The following is a 22748-nucleotide window of genomic DNA, read 5'->3' on the forward strand; positions in this document are numbered from 1 at the left end:
TATTTAAATGTATGTATGCAAATAGATTGAATACTTTCAAAAAAATTAAATCTTAACTTTTTTAATTTTATGTAAGTAAGACTTGTAGACCTCTTCATTTAAACTAAAATATGGAAGAGCAATCCTGCAAACATGTTTTCATTTCCTCTATTACAGATGAATTAAAGTATTATTGTTCTAAAATATTGAAATTATATTGTTTTGCACATAAACCTGCCCTCCACTAAGAGGTCAAAGGATTTCAGCAGATATGTTGCTTGTCCCTTGCTGAGGTTTGGACCCATGATGTCCTGATGAAAGTAAAAACACCCTGCATTATGACTGAGGCTATAGTCAGATGTCCTTTTTGAAAAAGAGATACTGAATAACTTTTAACCACAGTAAAAACAAAAAAAATCAGGTGAAACTGCAGTAAAATACCACATGTGTATGAGCTACAGTCATATATAAAAACAGTGGATTCAGTCCAAGATGTTGGACTTCATGCACGGCTGCTGCTGCATTCCTCACAGCCGTCTGGTCTGAAGATGAAGTTGTAAAAACGTAAAGTAAATCAAACATCTCATGTCTGACTGGACGGAGCTGGAAGATAAAACCTGCGTTGATGTGTTCATGAAGTTTTATTACACCACCCTGTCAGTTCTTAAAGGGGAATGCCATCATATGTTAGGATACTCACTGGTATAGTTTTAATTTTTGAGGTCATGTCTTCTGTATTGTTTCTGGATATGTGGGGTTTTAATAACCAGAGAAAGCATTTACAATAACACACAGTTTACACTCCATAGACTCTGACCCTTTACTAGAGTCAGTATCTTTAAATTCGACTGTTTTTAGGCAAAGAAAATGTCTTTATTTGGATTTTCTACTTCACCAGAATTGTATTTCTAGCTTCTTCTGTGGAGAAATCCTTTTAAACAGCATCATGTAGACAGACAGATGTTTTGGGTTTTTTTATTGGCTTTACAAATATTTCTTATCAAGACATGAAAGAAGCAATTTGAAAGCAAACTGAGAGTTGAGATTGAAAATTCATAACTGACCTTGGAAACAGCAGACAACACAATCTCACCATCAGGTCAAGTAGCTGTTCTGTTTTAAACCAACATGGACAAGAAAAAATGGCAACTCAAACATCTACAAATCTGTTAAAACTAGGGAAAACTTAATCTGCTGAAGAAGATCATGTGAGACAATCAAAAGCTCCAAATCAGCTAAATGGACCTTGAGGTGAGATTGTTTTGTCAACAGCTGTTTCCGAGGTCAAGAACAGACTTTCAGTCTCAACTTTTAAACCAGAATGGATGTGAAGTCATTATAGTGGTCAGCAAACATGGAAAATTGAACATCTACAAATTTATGACAAATGGGAAAACTCTATCTGCTGATGAAGATCGTGTGATATGATTGAAAGCGCCAGAGCAGTTACAACTCCTCTTTCCCTAATATTCCCTCTTGTGGGGTTCCCCATGGCTCTGTATTAGGACCATTACTCTTTTCTTTATATACGCTCCCACTTGGCAACATCCTCCATGAATTACGTATTAATTTCCATTTATACACAGACGACACTCAGATATATATTACCGTCCAACCAGAGGATCCATTTTATTTATTTTATTGTACTGTGTTTTCAAGTGTTACAATCCATTTGTCTGTAATGTGTATCTTCATATAAAGTGTAATGAGACTTTGGTGATGTTACACTTTAAATAAACTTACCTACTTACTAAAATAACCCTGTGGTGAGATTGTCTTGTCAAAACTGAGCTTATTTTAGTGTCCACCTCCTTTTTCTAGTACTATACTGTTAGTACTACAAGCACTAAAGTACTCTACTACCACCACTACTGCTGCTACTGAAGGTCCAATACATACAGTACAACTACTAATACTAGTCTAGGATATAAAGTTGCTACTAAAATATAATAAAAATGTTATGTTATGTGGATAATGATGATAATAATGATCGTCATCATTACCATCATCATAATTTTCACTATACACCTCAGCCGATGCGGCTTACAGCTGCAAGAGTCCTGATTGGATTTGATATAATCTGACAGGACAGGTCTCACACTTGTTCTAGGTCGTCTCACACACACTCACACACACTCACGCACAAACACAAGGACGTGCACATCACACGCACATACGAAGACTGCAAACCTGCTGCTCCGTCTTCTCCTGCGGACACATCAGCTACATGTATGTATCCTCATAATGCAGTGACACCGTGCTGGTTTTCAAAGAGGTAATCAATGACGGGATTTATTTGAAGACTTTTCTGGATGTAAAGAAAAGGGGAAGTGATGAAACTAGCCATCACTGTGGCACTTTGGTGCAGAAGATTTGCCTTGGAGAGAAGCAAGACCTGTCCGTCTCATCAATGCATGGTAGGAAACCCTTAAAGATCCCCTCCAGACATGTTTTAAGATATATAAAAATACTCTTTGAAAAATACACTTTGAATAATAGGCTAGTATGTGTCTGATGTGGTTTTTCCATTAAAAAAAGCTCAATTGCCTGGTTAGAAATTCATAAAAAGACATCTACCTCATTAAAAATTTCAGAATCTATGAATATACAAATGTTTCTCAATTTACAAGTTTAACTGCTGCACACAATATGTCTCGTACTTCACTGAAAAGTCCACTCTCAGTGTATGTGCACTGGAGGCTTCAAGTTTCCACATCACAGTTATATAAATTGTACTCTAGACCATGATTTGCTCAAAACTAGTTGTGATGTCACAAATCATGCTCATAGGGTACATGCCTGAAATGCAGATTTCTGGTGAGCACAGAAAAACGTTCAACTTTCAGCAGCTGATTGTGAAAGCAGCCTTCTAGTGTCAGACTCTGCACATACATTATTCTGCACAGTGAAGCTCAAACATTCAAGTAACAAGAAGCCATACAAAGAAGAATAGCCAAATGCATGATGAGTACAGAAATTTGCAAGAGAGCACGGAACATGTACATCAATATATCCAAACATAAACAGCATGAAGTTACAGTCTTTATGTATGTGAGGGCAGGTCTGGACACTGGCTGACTGATTTGTTGTCTTCATTCGGTTTAGTTTCACATTACTGAGAGCTGAAATGTTTTCACCTTGTTGTACTGACATGTAATATCAAACATTTTAGGCCTAGCATATTTAGATCAGTCTTTTCTTGTGCATAGCATTGATTCAGATTTTCAAATGAGGATTATAATACAGTGCACGCTAATGACAGGGTCACAGCTGATAATCCTGCCGTAGCTGACTGAGCCAGGAACAATCTTCAGTCTAAAGTCACTAAAACTTCAGTTTGTGTTTCAGGCTTGTTTGTCAAAAGCTGTCTAAAGAAGTTATCTACCTGTAAGAATTCCTTTAAAGCTCAAATTATGAAATTTCATCATCTGTCACAAGAATTTGTGTGGACACCTGCAAGTCTATTCTGAAAAACAAACCTCTTAAATATCAACAATGCATTTTGTGGAGTTGAGCGTCAAATAAGTTGGACGAAAACTCCCAAATAAATGTTATACTAAATGTTCTACTCAAAGTATAAAAGTAAATTCATAGATATGTCTCTAATTTACACATTAATAAGCATGTGGACCACAGTTATCCACAAGATTTCATAAAAACACAAATATCCTTGAGTCAAGGACTACTGTATATCAAGTAAAAACTACAATTTTTATGAAAAATCTAACTGCAAAAACTCTGTAAAGCAGTTAAAGTGGCTACAACAAAACTATAATACCTCTTTAGAATATAATTTTTGATTTATGATCTATCACAGTGGAACAAAATAAATTTACTCCTACTTCTCTTCAAATCCTTCATTTCAGGAAAGCAGCATAGTCAACATCAGACCATCCTCCTCCAGGTTTTTGTGAGTGCTGGAGGCGGCGAGACTTGAGATGCGACAACAGCGTCGTGCCTTTCTCCCCGAACCTCAAACATGGAAGCAGACACAAGACAAAACTCCTGACATCCAACCATCCTCCTTTCCTCTTCCTCATCCTCACTGTTCTCCTGTTGACCATTATGCTCCATCCCAACTTTGGTCTCCATTTTCTTCCATTTCTTCTACCAATGCTCCTCTCTCTCCTTCTTTTCATTCCCCTGTGTTATCCCATCTGCCTCATCCTCCCTCTTCATCTCCTGCATGTCACTCCTCTCCCAATCTCCCTCCCCCTCTTTCATCCCTTCCCCTGTCTCCTCCGCTCAGTCCATCCCTTTATGGCCTCCTGAGGTTCCTCTTGGTTCTCCTAGCCTCCCTGTGCTTACTGCCCTGCCCAGTCCAGGGAGCTGTGTTTCGGGTTGGGGTGGTGGGCCCCTGGGTGTGTGACCCCCTTTTTGCCAAGGCTCTTCCCAATGTGGCAGCACAGCTCGCCGTCAACCGCATCAACAAGGACCCCTCACTGTCCTACGCCGCCACATTCGACTATACTGTTCTGCAGGTACACAGCTTGACAAATATGCTCACTAAACCACTAAAAGTAGAAGATTTGTCAGCGTTTTTCATGGTCACAGTTTAACATCTGTATGCAGAAAACTAGAACTTTTTCTCAGTTAGCTAGGACAGTTAGATTCCCCAAGGGACCTAAGTTAGACGACTTAGCTAAAACAGTGCCATCAAGCAGAAAAAAAAGCAGAGACACCGAAAGGATAATGTCAACTAGCTAATACCAGTCAGGCTACCACTTTACTGGGAAAAGGAAATACTGTATTTGAATGAAAATAGGTCTACAGCCATGCTAGCAGCTCTGTAAGGCTGTACTTTGGCACAACACAAAATCCTAATGCAGCCTGATCTCATTGAAATACTTGAAATGAACACAACCTCTTAATGCCACATTATGTGGTGTTCGCACATAATGTGTTAAAATTACATGCCAGTACATCAGAAACAATTCCAATGGAAAGTCAATTTGGATCCTTCGTCGTGGTAGACATACAAATATGACCCGGAGAAGAAAGGCAGTTCAGATGATGTCTATATAAGGTGACAAATGTCAATATTTGGAGGTGGCGGGTTGGGTGGATGGCTAGATAGAAAGATGGAAAAAAGTGTACTTAGCTGCAGGAGACCGCTGTTCGCTTCCCTCTTCCAACCATGAGTCAAAACAGTTTTTTAGAGACTGTAACTATGATTGTCTTGGTGTTTACTGTTGCCATGATGACAAAGGTTGCGTGAGTGATAATTTTAACCCAAACCATGATCTTTCCCTTGAGAAATCCAAGACAGCCCATACTTTACTCTTTGTCAAACACCATATTACAACAGTCTGTGCTTCTAGATCAATATTTTTGCAGTGTTAAAATTAAGCACCTTCTTGGACTTTACATGGCTGCGGGTCAGACTATAGTGTGTCTAAAAACAGCTCAAATACCTGGGAACTAGTGTAGCATTGACTGTTGGTTGACTGATTGATTGGATATCACTCTTCAGGAGCCATGTGAGACATCGAGGGCGCTGGAGAAATTTGTGGGTTTCCACACCAAGGCCTCAGCGTACATTGGACCGACCAACCCCGGCTACTGTGATGCTGCTTCAATGCTGAGCAAAGGCTGGAACAAAGTAAGTGGTATACACGTCTACGGTTGCAGGTATGTGTGTATCAATACATATCTGAAATGCCATGATTTAATAAACTGATTGGTGATGAGGTTGTGTCTTGTCTCCTCTTCCAGGCAATGTTTTCTTGGGGTTGTGTTGGCTACGAATTGGATGATATTCGGAGCCACCCGACCTTCGCCCGCTCCATGCCGAGGCCAACCTGGGTGCTGCTCAGTGTCATGAACTACTTCAGATGGGCCCAGATTGCCATCATCTCTTCCTCAGATGACATCTGGGTGGAGACGGCCACCAAGGTTTGACTGTTCTCTAATTCAATTAATCATAAAAAAACTGTTAATGGCAAGATTAAACTTTACAGGTGAGGCAGAAAAAAGGGTCAGAAATTAAGCAAAAAAGTGCTAAAAAATGTGACTTTATTTTTGTTTTTTGCCATTACAACACCATGACTTACCTTTTTTAAGTGAGAATCAGTGGCTCAGTCTAGTTTCTGGTCTGATTTTGTTGTCTCTGTCCTGTCTACTGTAGGTAGCTGACTCTTTGAGAAGCCACGGTCTGTCGGTCAGACATGTCAGTTTTATGGAGAACACACCTCACGGCATCAGGAGAACTCTGGCCAAAGTTCGCAAGAGGAGAGAAATACGAGGTGAGTACTGACTTTTGTTTATCTGCATGTTATTGGACCTCTTTTTGACACTATTTTCTTGTCCAAAACATTCATTCTGTTTATTTTTCAAGTGTGAAATATTGGTACCGATGCTTTAATGATCAAATCTGCAGTCACTACAGCTACTAAAATGGCTGTGACTACATAATTTAAGAATTCATTCATAAAACATTATGAAAAGACATGTCGGTGTTTAAAAACCTGTAACCTGAACCTCTGTGTCATGTCTCGTCCTAGTTGTGATCCTCTGCATGCACTCAGCGCTGATTGGCGGTGAAGTCCAGAAGCTCCTCTTGGAGACGGCCTACGACATGGGGATGATTGACGGCTCCCTGATCTTTGTGCCCTACGACACCCTGCTTTACAGCCTGCCCTACCGCAACGTGAGCTACCCGTCTCTGAAGAGCAACAGCAAATTGCTCCGGGCCTACGACGCCGTGCTGACCGTCACCATCGAGTCGCCCCAGGTGTCGTTCTTCGAGGCCTATGGAGAAGCCATGGAGAGGGGAGAGGTGGCGAAGACACTGAAGCCACAGCAGGTGAACACTCTTTTCCGGAGTGTTTAGAAAGAGATTCATTTGCTTTTTAATTGGATGTTTAATTAGAAGAATCCTGCTGAGAGTCCCTTGAGCAAGGAAGCTGACATCTGTCTGGTTTGTCCTGCAGGTGTCTCCTCTCTTCGGCACCATCTACAGCTCTGTCCTCTTCATGGCTCATGCAGTGCAGCGTATTCGGCAGTCGAGGGAGTGGATGTCTGGAGGAAACCTGGCACAACACACGCGCAACCTGAACTTTCAGGTATTTGTATTCAAAACAGTAAATGTTCCAATGTACATATGAGCTCAACAAAATAATTTGTGTCCACTTTGTACATAAAACCTGTTCAGTAGAAAGGTGTTGATTGTCAAACTTCACCAGCAGACAATTGTGGCCTCCAAATAAGGTTAAAATGGGTAAAAGGATTGATGATATCAACCGTACAAAGTACGTAATAGTATGTATAATTAAAAATGAATATTTATGTAAGGGTTTTGTTCTCGAACCACAATGGACTATCATCTTTTTAGTATCAAAACCCATCAGTTTAAGTTTACTAGTGTGATGAAAAGCACATAATAAAAGGGCAATTCCAACTAAATTCTTCATCTTATTTATGTTGCAGGGATTCAGCCACCAAATCAAAACCAACGGCTCCGGAGTGGCTCTGCTGGACTACCTCATACTGGACACAGACGGACTCTCCTGGGAGTTGAAGCCAACATACAGGTATCTACGGGCTGAGACTGTTATTTCTTATTGCAAAACTGGAAAAACGAGAAATAATAAGAGTAATAAAATGTTCAATGACACATGAGTGAGGTAAGGAAAGTCAAACTCCAGTGCAGTCAGTGATGAAAAAGAAAACATTTTGCAGTTTCAGTGTAAAGATTTAGAGCTTGCATGTTGACGAGATATAGAACCATACCTATTGCCCCCCTCCCCCATACTCACAGACACATAAGCAATCTCAGGTGTTATCACTGTACTAATAACTAAATATTGACCATATTACTGGATGACAGGATCGACATGGAGGCCGGCATGGTGCGCTTTTTGGGTCGAGACATTCACTTTCCTCACGGCTATGGACCCAGGAGGGACTCCTCCTGCTGGTTTACTCCCGGAGTCCTCTGCTCAAGGGGTGAGGAAGAATATATACTGTACATTCATGAGTGCTGGATGTTTTAGTTTACTATGATCAAGGACATTACAAATAAACATATCCAAAAACCCCAAAAACAGTTTAGCTTGGAATGTTTATGTCAGTGCTTATAAATGGCAAACTAAATGCATTTTGTCCAAATAGTTTCTGAAATGTTAAGTGCGCAGCTGTGCAACCATCTTCATTAGAAGTGTCACACCTGCTTTCACAAACTAAATGCAGACATTAGAGTTTCACTTTTCTTCAGAAATTACCTTTAATGTTTTCAATTGACTCTCAACTCTGTTCGTTCCAGGTGTGGATCTGTTCTCGACCATTAGCATTTTCCTCGGGGCGACTGGTGCCTGTATTTTTGGCGTGGCACTGACGTACTGTGTCAGGTAGAGTCAGTAGAGAGTCTTACATCACTTTGATTTGCCTGTAGCCCATATGGATGTTAGTTAGTTTATTATTTTTTCATAAGTACATTTCAGGACTATTTATTTGTCAATGCATCCCTTGCTCCAACTGTCTCCCTCTTGTTTCTTGTTGTTTAGGCGACGCGTCCATCATATTCGACTGGTCAGGGGTCGAGACAAGATCTTACTGACTCTGGCTGACGTCACCTTCATAAACCCGTCACTTAGCAACAAGGTCAGCCTCTGTGCGGTTGATGCTGACATGGTGTTGGTGGTGTTTGACCTTATTTCTTAGGTTGCTATTTCTTCTTTTCTTTTATCCATTATAAATGTAAAATAATGAAAGTGGGTGCTGTTTTTAATTGTGTCTCGTATAGTGAGGAATGAGTCTTTTATATAAGACACAAAAATAAACATTTATTCATTCATATATGTTCTTTTAAGATTCTTCAACCTTTAGGACCAAACATGAGCTTCAAAACACAGTGGGCAAGCTAAAAGTTAGTTAGAGTTACTGAAGCTGCTCTTTGACGTTCACTGCTGTGCTGCTCATTTCAAAAACTGAAAACAGTTGTCTCACATTTTGAACTTCACTCTCTGCAGAAGATGAGTCTGGATGACAGCAGGGCCAGCGGCATGAGGAGCGTGTCCGACCACAGCGTCACGTCGCCAGTCTCCACTCTATCCCCAGCCACCTACGAGAACTCCAACGTTGTCATTTACGAGGTGAGACAGTGAGTTGAGAATTTACAGGATGAAAGAAAGATGACAGAAAAAAGACCCGCTAGCCAAAATGAAATGTCTCCTATCCCATTTGGGTTGCCTAAAAAGTAAACATGGCTGATGTGTCTCAGCTTGATTAAACCTTTGTCCAGGTGTTGGGTGCAAACTTTATTACTTGCCAGAATAATCTCATAACTGTCAGTAAATGCTTTTGACGGATATTTCGTCAACCTTAACCTTTCATTATGAGTGCAACAATAAATCGCTGAAATTGAAATCCAGTTTACTTTAGTACTGTTCCTTGAAAATATGAGAAAACAGCTGTTTCTTACTCTAATTGCTGAGGTTTCTTTGATGTTTCTGTCCTCCAGGGTGACTGGGCGTGGCTGAAGAGACTTCCTGATGGGTTTTTTAGCCGCATTAACCCGAAAACCAGTGATGTGTTTGAGTTGGTATGTTACATGAGTGGGTTTCATATCACTTTAATTAGTTAGTTTAGTATTTGTTTGTATTTAATGTAAAAAGTGTGAGTTATGTATGGTTTTGTGTAAAAAAAAAGCAGCTAAGGATCATTAAAAAAAGATCAAACTAAACTGTTTCTGTTTCTAGATGAAGGATATGCGACACGAGAACATCAACCCTTTCTTGGGCTTCTTCCATGACTGCGGCGTGTTCGCCATCGTGACCGAGTTCTGCTCCAGAGGCAGCTTGGAGGACCTGCTGCTGAATGAGGACGTCAAACTCGACTGGATGTTCAAGTCGTCTCTACTTCTGGATCTTATAAAGGTTAATATGAAGTAGACGGTGGTGACCTGCGCGTTTACACACTACTTGGAGATCACAAAACTGTCATCACCATTTTTAGTCATCGACTCACTTCCAGTGATGTTTGTCAGTTTGCAAGTTTTAGGCAGCAAGGAAACTCATGTATTAAAGGACTCACATATTTATGGCAGTGTAGACATAAACCATAGCCCTCTCTTCTTCTGCAACATCTTTATATTGCTGTCCATCATATGGAAGAAAGAAAGTATTCTTTTAAAAGTTATACTTAATTGAAAACTGAAAACAGTGTTTGTTTTCTGTCTCAGGGTATGAAGTACCTCCACCATCGTGGTGTGTCCCACGCTCGTCTGAAGTCCCGTAACTGTGTGGTGGACGGGCGCTTCGTCCTGAAGCTAACAGACTACGGATACAACGAGGTTCTAGAGTCTCAGAGGTTCCCCTACATCGAACCACCTGCAGATGGTGAGAGCAGTTATCAGATTGTTAACCAGAGTTAATGTTCTGCACCAAGTTGCCGGAAGCATATTAATGCTGTTCTGTGTGTGCCAGAGATGTTGTGGACGGCTCCAGAAATCCTGAGGAGCGGTCATCCGGGGCTCCTCGGGACGCTCCCCGGTGACGTGTACAGCTTCGCCATCATCATGCAGGAGGTGGTGATCAGAGGGCCTCCATTCTGCATGCTGGACCTGTCCGCTACAGGCAAGACAACAACTCCACAAACACACAAACAAACTCCCACAAGCCTGACAACACAGGATGACACACCTGCACTGTTTTTTCTTTTCCTTTGAAAGGGGATGTGAGGGTTTTATATGTTTTGTAGTTAAGTTATAAATGTAAAAGTTAAAATCCAGTCTCCTAAACAGCAGATTGGAACTAACAACAGTTCACTAACAATAGCATTTTTCTTACTTTTTGTTTCTTTTCATATGAATCATAAGAAACTGAGCTATTGGATTTTGAGCTAATGGTAACGTTAGCTTGTATCCAGTTGTACAGACATCCGTGGACCCCAGAGGAGGGATTATTTGTTGATCTTCTGACTTTCCCTTTTAGCAAAACCAGGAGGTTGACATTTTTTGGGTCAGATTGAAATATCTTGACAACTACTGGATGGACTGAAATCTGGTACAGATATTCATGTTCCCCTGGCACCTCAGGTTGAATTGTAAAACCCTTGTTGATCTCTTAAAGGGGACATATTATGTTTTTTGTGGATTTCTGTTATTTATATACTGTTATGATGTCGGATGTCTATGTAAAACATGGTCAAAGTTCCAAAACTTGAGGCTAAAGTATGTAGAAATGCTCCCTGCAATGTTTTTTTCTACGTTGGTGACAAGCTGACGTCAGCTCATTGCACATACCCATATATGGACGTCTGTTCAGTAGTCTTGGTTGCTAAGGCTGTTGCTGAGGTTTTTCCGTGTGTTGTTCTTGTTGTCCACCCTCATATTTTGAATTGGATTTTGGCTCAAAAATATGCGGATGTTGATAAGTTGACGTTTCGAGTAAAGAATGAGAAGAAGTAGTGATATCCTGCCACTATAGTTTGTTGACGTAGTCTCCCGAGCAACCAGAAATCGACCAAGACGCAACTTGTGGAAGCTAACCAATCAGAACAGAGTAGGCTCATCGGGAGGGCAGCCATCAGGGGCTAAAACGGCCTGTTTCATACAGAGGCTGAACTGAGGGGCTGCATAAAGGGCCAGTATGAGATAAATAAGGAGTTTTTTTTAACTGCTTCCTCTGTGTTTTAGATATAATAGAGAAGCTCCGTAAGCCTCCTCCTCTGTGTCGACCGGTGGTCAGTCCAGACTACGCCCCATTAGAGTGCATCCAGCTGATGAAACAGTGCTGGAACGAACAGCCAGACAAGAGACCCAACTTTGACGAGATCTTTGACCAGGTAGGTTGTGTTGAGATAGCAGAAGTGGAATAAAACATAATTTAAACAAAATATCTACTCTTAATGGACCAGTGTGTAGGATTTAGCGTAATCTAGCAATGAGGTTGCAGATTGCAACCAACTGAACCCCTCCCCCACCCCTTGCAAGCATGTAGGAGGGTAAGGTAACAAAAACCGAACAATTCTTATTTTCAGGTGATCATACACTAATTAAAACATACTTATGAATATTATATTCCATTTTTCCCTAGTCCGATCCGCTAAATGTCACTAAATTCTACACACTGCACCTTTAAATTCAACAAAATGCCTTTTATCTGGTGTTTAACTGATATACTGGTTTGCCCAAACTGGTCTTTACTAAATAGAGATTTACTTACGTTAGTGTAGCAGTGTATCTACTGTTATATTGGTGAGGTGTGTTTCTCCTTCAATGAGCTGCTTAAATTAAAAAAATGATTTTGTTGGCTTACTGGTGAAAGTTTTCAATTGTCATTTTGTTTAATTTAGTTTTTCAAATCCTAAAATAGTAAAATTCAGAATTAAATACTGAATAATTGTTGTTTTGTATTGGCAAAATCAGTTTGGGAGTCAATTTGTAATTTAATCTGATGATTTTAGGGTGAGAAGATACTTTTTAATAGGCTTTTCTGCTTTTACTTGATTCATCTGTTAAACTTCGACCGTCTTGTCTTCTGCCTGTTCTTTACTCTCCCCTCAGTTCAAGAACATCAACAAGGGGAAGAAGACCAACATCATAGACTCCATGCTGAGGATGTTGGAGCAGTATTCCTCTAACCTGGAAGAGCTGATCAGAGAGAGAACTGAGGAGCTGGAGATCGAAAAACAGAAGACGGAGAAGCTACTGACACAGATGCTGCCTCCGTGAGTTAACATGAACACGCTTCAACACACACACAGGATAAAACATGCAAACACAGACACATAAAGGATCTACAATTTCTAATTGTACAAACACACAACTGGTTAAACCATAAACATACTTGTTACTGTCCACAGTGTCCAGTTGTGGTGTTTTTCCACTGTTTCCACTGCAGATTATTAGTTAATTTTGTATATACAAGAAAACACACTACATAAATTATAAATACACTCAAACACTGGAGAAAATGTGCTTGCTAATAAGAACGGTATGTAAGTTTCTTTTTTCCTAAAATGTCCTCATTTTTATTGCAGTAATGAAGTAATATGGTTTCACACAAGAACATGTAATCGTTGTAAAGGGGGATGTTAAAATTAACTTTTAATTCCTAACAATGATGAGCTATTGAGTTTGGTGTTGTTTTAGCAGTGTACTGTACATGCATGAGTTTATGTCTCAAACTCACAAGAAAAGGGAAGTTTATTTGTATTGCACCTTTAAACAATAATAATGAATTCAAAGTGTTTTACATGAGAAATAAAAATGTATTAAGATAAGATTTAAAAGACACAATAGGCAGGTAGAAAGACACGTGTATGTTTTTAAATGTAAGGTATGAACAAATCTAATTAAATAAATTAAATTAAGTTTAAATTAAATAAGTTTAACCTCAATGTGAAAGAACTGAGAGTTGGAGTAGACCATGTTCCAGAAGTTTGTGATGCATAAAAACTGAACACTGCCATGAAAACATAATATCTTTAACACCAAACATCTGTACGTTTCACACCTGTCAAACATGAGTTTTTCTTCCTTCCTTCCAGGTCGGTGGCAGAAGCGTTGAAGGTAGGCGGTACAGTCGAGCCGGAGCATTTCGACAGCGTGTCTCTCTATTTCAGCGACATTGTCGGCTTTACGACCATCTCGGCCAACAGCGAGCCCATCGAGGTGGTCGACCTGCTCAACAGCCTCTACACGCTTTTTGACGCCATCATAGGAAACCACGACGTCTACAAGGTGCTGCCTTTGTTCGGCTTAGTGTGTCTGCTGTGCTTCATTCTATTTAATTTATTATAATAATGTGAATATAGTGGCGTTCAATCTCACATGATTATTCTTTGATTACGTTCTGCTGTAGGTGGAGACGATTGGTGATGCTTACATGGTGGCGTCAGGCGTTCCTGTCCCTAACGGCAACCGTCATGCTGCAGAAATAGCCAACATGGCCCTTGACATCCTGAGCGCTGTGGGAACCTTCAAAATGAGGCACATGCCTGACGTTCCTGTTAGGATACGCATAGGACTGCACACAGGTGAGAGATGAAGAAAGGCAAAAGTTTTACAGTCCTGAAGCAAAGACCTTGGCTGGTAAAGTTGAGTATTTTATGAAAGTGATTCCCAATAAAGTTATGCGTACTTCAAGGGGGTACATGGAAAGATTGTGGAGCAGCTCAGCTAATTTGAAAAAGTAGGAATTATGCTAACATAAGAAATGCATATAACCATATATTTATGTTTAGGAAGAAAATAGTAAATAGTAAATTCATAGGTGATCTGTAGTTTATTTATTGTTGTAGAATTGTAAGAAAAGATTGTAGAAAAGTCTAAATAAATCGCAACAAGTAACACATAAATGGTTTAAAACGTCAAGCTTCTTGCTCCAAAATGATAGTGTGAATGCAAACTTGACCAAACTTGAACACAGACAATCCCAGGATCTCTGTGTCTCCAATGGAAAAATACAAGATGCAGTTTTATGGTATAATATGGCAAAGTATAGTTGACTTGACTAGTGTTGTGTGTTAACAATAATAAATGATAAGGAACATAAAAATAAGGCATTACACAGAGGTGAAGAAGGCGTCTACATGAGGTGTTGTGGCATTTCTTCTCTCCAGTCATTACTGTCTATATCAGGACACCTCAGATGCCATTTTTTAGGTATTTCTGTAGTTTTTTTGTGGCGTGAAACAGATAAACTGCTACTAGTTTAACATACTTTGCACACTGATCGTGAACAGCGGTTTAAATGTTTAGTTATATTGTTTTCGTGGACACCTGCCAGCCAATCAGAAACAAGTCATGCTATAAAATAAACTACTTAAATCCAAACTATATCCATAAATTAGCCAACTAAAGAAATAACAGCTTGTGTGTGTGTGTGTGTGTGCTGTAGGTCCATGTGTAGCAGGAGTGGTGGGTCTTACAATGCCCCGTTATTGCTTATTTGGAGATACAGTGACCACTGCCTCTCGTATGGAGTCCACTGGGATGCGTAAGTTACAGATCTACGAAAACACAAATAGTATCTATCACAGTTATCACGGCATCTATATATATTGTGATATACGGACGTTACTAAGTTTGGAAAATCTATTGCGATGTAAATTTTACTGAAATCATGTAATTTTTTGTGGGCACGATTATCACTGTCATACTGTAACATTTCCTCTTTCTGTTTCTGCTTAACTTGTCACTCTTTGCAGTTCTTATTCTGTTTATTCCCACCAACACAGAAATTACAGCGTCTCTATTTTGTTTGCTGCAGCCTACAGGATCCACGTCCACGAGAGTACAGTGAAAGTCCTGCATGAGCTGAATCTGGGTTACAAGGTCGAGCTGAGAGGCAGGACAGAAGTCAAGGTAGAAACCCTTTACGAGGATGAAATTTCTGCAACTTTTAACACCTCTATCTCTCTGTCCTATCAATTAACTATCATTTCCTTTCTCTTCTTCTCTGTTTTTCAGGGGAAAGGAATAGAGGAGACCTACTGGCTTGTAGGGAGAGATGGATTTACCAAACCTCTGCCTGTTCCTCCAGAACTCAAGTCTGGGTAGGAGTGATTGTCCTTTCTCCCCCTTCAGTCTTTCTCCTCTTTTTACCCCGTCTTCCCCACTTTCTTCTTCTCTGTGGACCCCTACAGCACCTCTGACTGTAAATCCACTTAACTAATCTGTCCTTTGGTGAGAAACAAGTAGCTGACCCATTGCAGGACTACAGTTTATGTGTGTGTGTGTGTGTGTGTGTGTGTGTGTGTGTGCTTTTTTCACGCTGTTCGCTTCATCCCAACAGGCAAATGGCCCACGGGCTGCAGATGGCCGAGATAGCCCAGTACAAGAAACGGAAAGCCGAGCAAGAACAACAGGAACAACTTGCAAAGAAGAAAAACTGAGGTAATGTTATGCATTATAAAAAAATGTATAACATTACTGGCTTGGTTGGCAACGTGATAGTTTGGGGACTCGTTGGCGTGAACTGTCTCAAGGTGTCACTGCGGTTTGTTTGCATTTGCTTGCGTCTTGAACATGACCCACTCAAAGTTTAGGAGAAAATCTTGGTGAAATGTAGGGTTCTGGTTACCTTAACCAAGATAACCCAGTACCAAGTAGTATTGAAACTTCCCAAACAGTCAAACGATACCTGCATTTGATCCTTTTTGTACCCAGACCTAGAAAAAAACGACCAATGACCACAAGCGTTCTTCGATTTAATGCAACGTTTGATTGGCCCACTACCACAGCAGCTACAACTCATACAGTCTATGGTGATAATGGTTTATTGTACAGTTTTGTTCAGTTTTTTAATAAATATTTCAATAATTTGAACATTTTCAAAATGCATTTGTGTAAAAAATCATTTGGATGGGGAGGAGTGATGGCATTTGACGCCACTGAATGCTTCCATTCACATGATGGGTATCAAATCAAAAGTACTCTATTGGTATCGGTATCACTTTAAGGGTACTGGTGCTGGTATTGTAATTTTTTAAACAATACCCAGTTCTGGTGCAAAAGCTTTCCCTTTAGTATATAAGTTTTAATTTATCTATTGTTATTTGAGAAACATTAGAGAAATAGACACAAAGAAGTTCAATTTTGATGTTTTTATCCCCTTCGTAGGTGTGAAAAAGACAAAACTTTCAAGTTGCGGAACTTAGAGACCCAATTTTAGCTAACTTTAGCATTTTTGTGTCCATTTCTGTTGCACCATAACTCATTTTTGACCAGTAATTTCTTGCTGCAGGTTATCTACTAAAGATTTCTCATGAGATTTTGAGTGGGTCATGTTTCTGTTCAAGTGAATGCGAATAAAAGACAGCAAGATCTAGAGGCTGTTCAGGCGAGGGATGCTGGGATTTTGTCTATCAAATAAAAAAAACGTTTCATCAGAGGGGGAAATCAACATTTTGAATTGTTGGTCACTGACAAAACTCAGTTCTTCTACTTTACAAGTTTTTGTCACACACTGTGGCTCATCAGGTCGCTGCCGTCGCTCAAAAACCTCTAAAATTGACTTTCAACTTACAAGAATGAGCTTTTCATCCGATAGCAGCGATGTGCTGACGCTGACTGACCTCGGCTGAAATGAAGTCTAAAATCTCATGATGCATTTTAAAACCCATAACAGGTCTACTGCTCTCTTTCTGTCCTGAGGTCTCCAATTTGCTAGAACCTAGAAGTCAAGATGTTAAATTCCCCTGTCTTTGTACAAGCCCTGTTTATTCTGGTTAAATTAACAGTTTGACATTTTTGGAAATATGCTAATTAGCTTTCTTGCTGAGAATTAGACTCTCATGCCTTTGCATCTCAGTATGAAGCTAGAGCCAGGAGGCGATTTGCTTAGCGTAGCATAAACACTGCTAGCCTACCAACCTGTAAGCGTCTTTCATTAAGATGTTGTATCCAGTCCCAGCAGCGCCAGAGGAAAGTAACTTACTGGGAATTTGTTTTTTATGGGTGGACATCCCCCCCCTCAAAGCACCATTGCGTCTCAACTATTGCCCCGTCCAACCTGCACAAACATCAGTCATGCTTAATTTACATACAATAACGCATCAACAATTACTCATGACTGCAGTTTATTTTATCACTGTTGCGGCACCAAGTACAAGCCCATAGTGATGCATTCATATAGGATACAGAAACTGCGTCACTAAAATGCACACATATGTACGCTAACCCATACACACACACATACGCACTAACAGATGAAAGCGAGCGTATTGCCTAATAAATTCAAGTGCCATGAAGTCTAAATGGCCACAATAAAAGGGAGCACCAATGTCCAAAAACAAAACTCATACAACACTGGAAAGTGAAGCCTGAATCCTTCTGTCCACTCACAATTAGTGCAAGCATAAGAATATTGCACGAATTGATCAATAACCGTAGGTCCATCCCTACCTTTAGAACGTTCTGGTTTTACATGTGGCGAAGCCCTTGATTAAAGCGGTAAAATCCAGGGATCTAACAATTTCACTTTCCAATGACATGTTAAGTCTAGCATGATTCTGTTTTAGTTTATCTTGTTTTGATCGTTAGCCCCGTCATGCTAACCTAAGCTAGCAGCTTTCAAACAGCCGCTGGACAGTTAAAAACTCTGAATAACAGTTAGTAACTGTCACAAACTGAGGCTTAGAGGATTAAACAACTTTCTTAGAAACAGAAAGAAACAACAGAAGGATTTAAAAAGAGTGAAACTGAAAGTGTAAAGGCAACAAATGGAAGCACAGCAACAACAACAAATACTGCACTTCTGGTTTCCGTGTAAGAGCAGAGATACTAAATATGAGGACAGATGATCATTTTGCTCTAAATCCAGACAGCACAAATGGACAAAAAAAACATACAAACGAGGCAGGAGTTTTTTTTTCCTCCCTGTGAATTTTTTTTTTTCCCCTGAGCCTTTCACGTCGTTGGGCCTGGGGCTTTAGCCCTGGTAAGCCCATGCATTAAAACGGGATTGAAGCTGATTTCTCCTGGGAGGACCAAATTCCTCCAGAACCAGTCGGGTCTGGTTGTATCTTAATCAAAACACAAACAGAAATATAAAAAATGTCAAGAAATAGTTAGCATTGCTAGGCATGTTTCTTAACTGGCTAACTGTTTCTCCGGTTTCCCGTCTTTATGCTAAGCTAAGCTAATCGCCTCCCGTGTCTAGCTTCATATTTATCGTACACATGTGAGACTAGTATCCATTTTCTCATCTAACTCTCAGCAAGAAAACAAATAAGCATATTTCCCAAAATCTCCAACTACTCCTGTAATTATTTCTGTCTTTTTTATGTTTCCTATCCATCCTGTGTTAATTTTCTCTCCATCTGTCTTTCTCTCCTCCATCGTTTTTCCTCTTGACTCTTTCTCTCTCTTTCATCTTTGTTCCTCCTCTCAGCTCTCGCGTCAGCATCACATCAGACGAGTCAAGGAACCTGAGGCAGGCGTTTCACAAGGCGGTGAAGAAGATCACTCACATCCGCATCGTGACTCAGCTCTACGCACCAGACGACGACGACAACGTCATGATGTCGCACCACTGACAACCGACAGTGTTTGTGTGTGTGACATATGAAGCCAAATGTTTAAAAATCTGCCTAGACTGGACCTCAGGTTGGACTTATGAACCCTGACAGAAAGGGATCAATAAGGGCTCTCATGAGAGGGGGCTCTGACCTTAATCCAAAGACAGTTAAGTGTAATTTACTACCAGTATTTTCATGGAAAATCTGATATTTTCTCACAAAACTGTCTGTTAGATCACCTGCAGAGCACGCAGGGAAAAGTTAACAGGAGGAGGACGAGGGGTAGTGAAAGTTGAGATTAACAGCAGTCATCGTGTGTGTATGTGTGTGTGTATGTGTGTGTGTGTGTGTGTCTGTGTGTATTAAAGGCTTGAGTTGAGGAGATGAAGTCCTGTGTGGAACTATGTATAGAGGCCGAGATGTGGTGACTCAGCAAAGCAGGGATCTACAGAAAGCGTCTGTCAGCAGCAGAGGAACGCAGCTAATCTCCCTCGTTCATTTCCTCCTCCTGCGCTCCTCTCCTCTCCTCTCCTCTCCTCTCCTCACTTGTCTCTCACTCCTTATTCCTCTGTCTGAAGGAAGGAAGGAAGGGAAGGGAAGGAGAGGAGAGGGGAGAGGGAAAGGCATCTCTTTATTCTCCACCCTGTTTGTGAAGTAATTTGGCATCTGGAATCAAAAATAAACAAAAATACTCCCTGAAATAGTTACCAGTATTTACTTACTTTCTCTTTTCTGGACATTTTTGCCTTTATTTGGACAGCAAGCAGTAGAGATGCCCGGGGTGATGTCTTCAGATTTTTGTCTTGTTTTGTCTGACAACAATTTTAAACTTAAAGATATTCAGTTTACTATCACAGAAGACTAACAGGCAAATATTCACATTTAAGAGGCTTAAATCTGTGCATTTTTGGAAAGTTTTTAGCAATATATTTGCAGATTAATTTACCTCCAATTGACTAATTGACTAATCCGCTCTGGATTAAATGGTCCTAGGCCACCATGATGGTTTTATGGTGAAGTAAACCTTTAATAAACCAAAGGACGGGTTCCCAAACCAGCAAGATTTGTTCACACCATGAAGGAAAATCTCACTTCACTTTCGACAATTTTCAGGGTTTCACAGTTTCTCCTCAACTGCAGCACAGCTTCCATAACTCCACAGTTTGGACTAACAAGCTCCCAGGTGTGAAAGTGTATAACTGAATAAATGTGTAGTGTGATACAGCTAAAAAAAACCAAACTTTCCTGGATAATCAGAGGCTAAAAATAGTTCAGACAGTAGGCAGATTGAACAGGATTGCTCCCATAAGAGGGAAGTTTTACATCCAAAGTTAGATTTGGGGATTTTTTTTCATCCTTAAAGCAGGAAGGCATTGCTTCCTCTCTTAGATTTAATTGTTTCTGACAATTTTAATGTTTTTCGGTTAAATCAGGTCCAGAAAATGTGATTTTAAGACCTTTTTAAGGTTTAAGTTTTAATCATTTCTTCAATAAATCCTTAAATAACTGTCTCCTTAACCAAACAATTTAAATTCCACAAATGGAACAAATGTATGTTGTTTCTTTAAAGGGGGAGGGATGGGAGGCTTTTCTGTTATTTTTACACTAAAATCATGTAGTGCAGCTGTTTAAATATCGCTCTGTATTTGAGTTCATGCAGGACGGTTGAAAGGTTATCTCGATGTGCAATGTCATTGTTCTTCCACAATTTTCCATCTTGTACCTGTATTTTAATGATTTATTTTGTTTACAAGACCAGAGTTGATGTAAATATCACTTTATATCTGTTTACCAAGCAGCAGAGAGTCATTTGTATGCTCATAGTTGAAAATCATACTGAACGTAGGTAAAAGAATCATCAGATTTTAGATTTTTCTAATTCAACAGTAGTATTGAGTCCACTTTATTTTTGTAACCAAACCTGCCTGACAAACACTGCAATGAAGTTATTGGTGCTTGTAAATACTGAGTTCTCGTCGTTATTGTTGGTCTGAGAATCACTGATCACACAACACGCAGCAAGAGGCAGATTTTAACACAAACCCACAGCGCCCCCTAACGGTCGGACTGAGAATAAACTGAGTTTGTTTAAACTACAGATGGCATCCTGGAAGCTCTGCAGGGATTATCTCTGCTGATCCTCACTCACAGTGTGTGTGTGTGTCTGTCGTAGGCTACTTTTGGGGACAAATTTCAGGCTAAAGACCAGTTAATTGGGGACGGCTTGTCCGATGTTGGACAAAAGCTTTGTCGACAGTTGGGGAAAAAGCTGATTTTTGGGTCAGTGGTTATGGTTTGGGTTAGGGTAAGTCTCCAGGAAATGAATGTGAGTCTATGTAATGTCCTTAAAAGTGACCTAGAACAACTTGTGTGTTTGTGTGTGTGTGTTTAAAATCCATAAACTGAGGCAGCTTACCACACTCTTACACTCTGACACTTACAGTCAATGAGTCAGACACACAAACACAGCACGCATAGTCCATTATAGGCTATAAACATATAATGACTCACATATAGACACAACAGGGGAATTATACAACCCTGGTCACAAACCTAATGAAGAAAGTGTTTATGAGGTTTGATTAAAACTGTGTAACAACTGAGAGACAAGCTGTGAAATTCTGAAGTTTTGAGACAATGTCTGCAGGATTATGAGGTTTATGAGGTTTTCTTCCTGTGGATTTTCTGTTGATGCAGTTTCTGCAGGTGGCGCTCTTTTATTGTCTGTTCAGCCATGATGCTTTCACTGCTCAACAGTTTTTCTTCTTCTTCTCTTAATTACCACCAAGGTAGACAAAATGCAACGCTTTCTGTAGTTTTTTTTATTATTATTATTTCCAAGAATGTCACTAGATAGAAAGTGTTTGGAGGAGTAAATTAAAAACTTTTCTTAAACTGGTTGTAGGTTAAATCCAGGTCAGAGCTGTAGCCATATTTTTTGGGGGGGGGGGGGTCCAGGAACCCCTGTACGACCCCACACACCCAAGAAATGTTTGACATGCCAAGCAAAAGATAAGATAAAATTGTGTCTTAATTCTTAAAAATAGGTCACAAAAATCACATTTTATTAATTCATTAACTGTTTGGTTATATTTTCTGTGAGTTTGTTTCCCTAAATTATGAAAAAATATTGTTTGAAATCTTTTTTTCTACACTGCTGCTAATATTAAATTTATTTTCATTTATTTTAGTCTTTGTTTTTGTCCACAAACAATACAAAAATATTGGTATTTATTATAAAAATTAATCATTTATATTATATTTTATTTTAAAAAAACAAATTTGTAGTATGTCTATGACGACACAATCCTCTTCATGTCATTAACCCCCCCCCCCCCCCCCCCCCGAATTCCCAGAAACATTTACCACTTATCGACTGTTGCACTGGTTTTACTGGAAAGCTTCCAGTTCTGAATCAATGTAATGACATACATCTGAAAATCAGCACAATCAGCATGTTTGCTGCTCAGCCGAGCTCAGAGAAACAGTTTGTTATGAGTCAGAAACACGTTTGAGCTTTTGAATCCTGTGCAAAACTACACTGTGGGATTTTCTAAAAATGACAGGCATTCAGAAAAAAAAAAAAAAAAAATCTAACTTCTTGCAGATGTGTGGTTATATATTTCGTCCGCCACACATTTAAAGTGAAGAGCTCGCACCAAGCTGTCGTGTCAAAGTGCAGAGGTCGAGGATTTACGGAGGATTTACAGCGTTATCCAGGCGTTAATGGCGGTTTGTTTGGGGGGCAGGAGGGAGGTTTGTATAGATTATGATATAGTGATACAGAATAAGGAGGAGTGTGG

The 22748-nt window shown here is 39.8% G+C and overlaps 1 protein-coding gene and 1 long non-coding RNA gene across 4 annotated transcripts; one reads left to right on the forward strand and one right to left on the reverse strand.

Moving 5' to 3' along the window:
• Nucleotides 1-16: 16 nt before the first annotated feature.
• gc2 (guanylyl cyclase 2) lies at nucleotides 17-20914 on the forward strand. Of its 3 annotated transcripts, none has more exons than XR_010925374.1 (25): nucleotides 17-2396; nucleotides 3846-4460; nucleotides 5453-5581; nucleotides 5695-5874; nucleotides 6107-6224; nucleotides 6483-6784; nucleotides 6912-7043; nucleotides 7408-7511; nucleotides 7808-7926; nucleotides 8243-8327; nucleotides 8484-8580; nucleotides 8949-9071; nucleotides 9440-9520; nucleotides 9678-9854; nucleotides 10160-10316; nucleotides 10404-10553; nucleotides 11615-11763; nucleotides 12485-12648; nucleotides 13471-13663; nucleotides 13785-13959; nucleotides 14823-14921; nucleotides 15195-15289; nucleotides 15395-15480; nucleotides 18819-19111; nucleotides 19314-20914. XR_010925374.1 is itself a non-coding variant. In XM_067579824.1 (25 exons), exons 2-24 carry the CDS (start codon nucleotides 3918-3920, stop codon nucleotides 15817-15819), a joined length of 3558 nt encoding a protein of 1185 aa, XP_067435925.1. In that variant the 5' UTR covers nucleotides 23-2396; nucleotides 3846-3917; the 3' UTR covers nucleotide 15820; nucleotides 18819-18950. The 3 variants fall into 3 exon arrangements, 2 of the variants coding, with proteins under 2 accessions (XP_067435924.1, XP_067435925.1); XM_067579824.1 differs by lacking the exon at nucleotides 19314-20914 and adding an exon at nucleotides 15720-15820 and having other exon boundaries at nucleotides 23-2396; nucleotides 18819-18950; XM_067579823.1 differs by having other exon boundaries at nucleotides 18819-20914.
• LOC137174498 (uncharacterized) lies at nucleotides 7380-7886 on the reverse strand. The gene is made up of 2 exons (XR_010925375.1): nucleotides 7798-7886; nucleotides 7380-7549 (listed from the first exon to the last, which is right to left on the reverse strand). It is a non-coding gene; the product is annotated as an uncharacterized lncRNA (long non-coding RNA).
• Nucleotides 20915-22748: the final 1834 nt, after the last annotated feature.

This window comes from Thunnus thynnus, chromosome 22 (genome assembly GCF_963924715.1).
Source record: "Thunnus thynnus chromosome 22, fThuThy2.1, whole genome shotgun sequence".
Taxonomy (NCBI): Eukaryota; Metazoa; Chordata; class Actinopteri; order Scombriformes; family Scombridae; genus Thunnus; species Thunnus thynnus.

Bases quoted from the DNA above. Each gene is read 5' to 3' on its own strand.
- gc2 (XM_067579823.1), top strand. From the start codon at position 3,918: ATGCGACAACAGCGTCGTGCCTTTCTCCCCGAACCTCAAACATGGAAG. The intron at 5,582-5,694 runs GTAAGTGGTATA...CTCCTCTTCCAG, and splicing joins TGAGCAAAGGCTGGAACAAA to GCAATGTTTTCTTGGGGTTG. The intron at 9,855-10,159 runs GTTAATATGAAG...TTTCTGTCTCAG, and splicing joins TACTTCTGGATCTTATAAAG to GGTATGAAGTACCTCCACCA.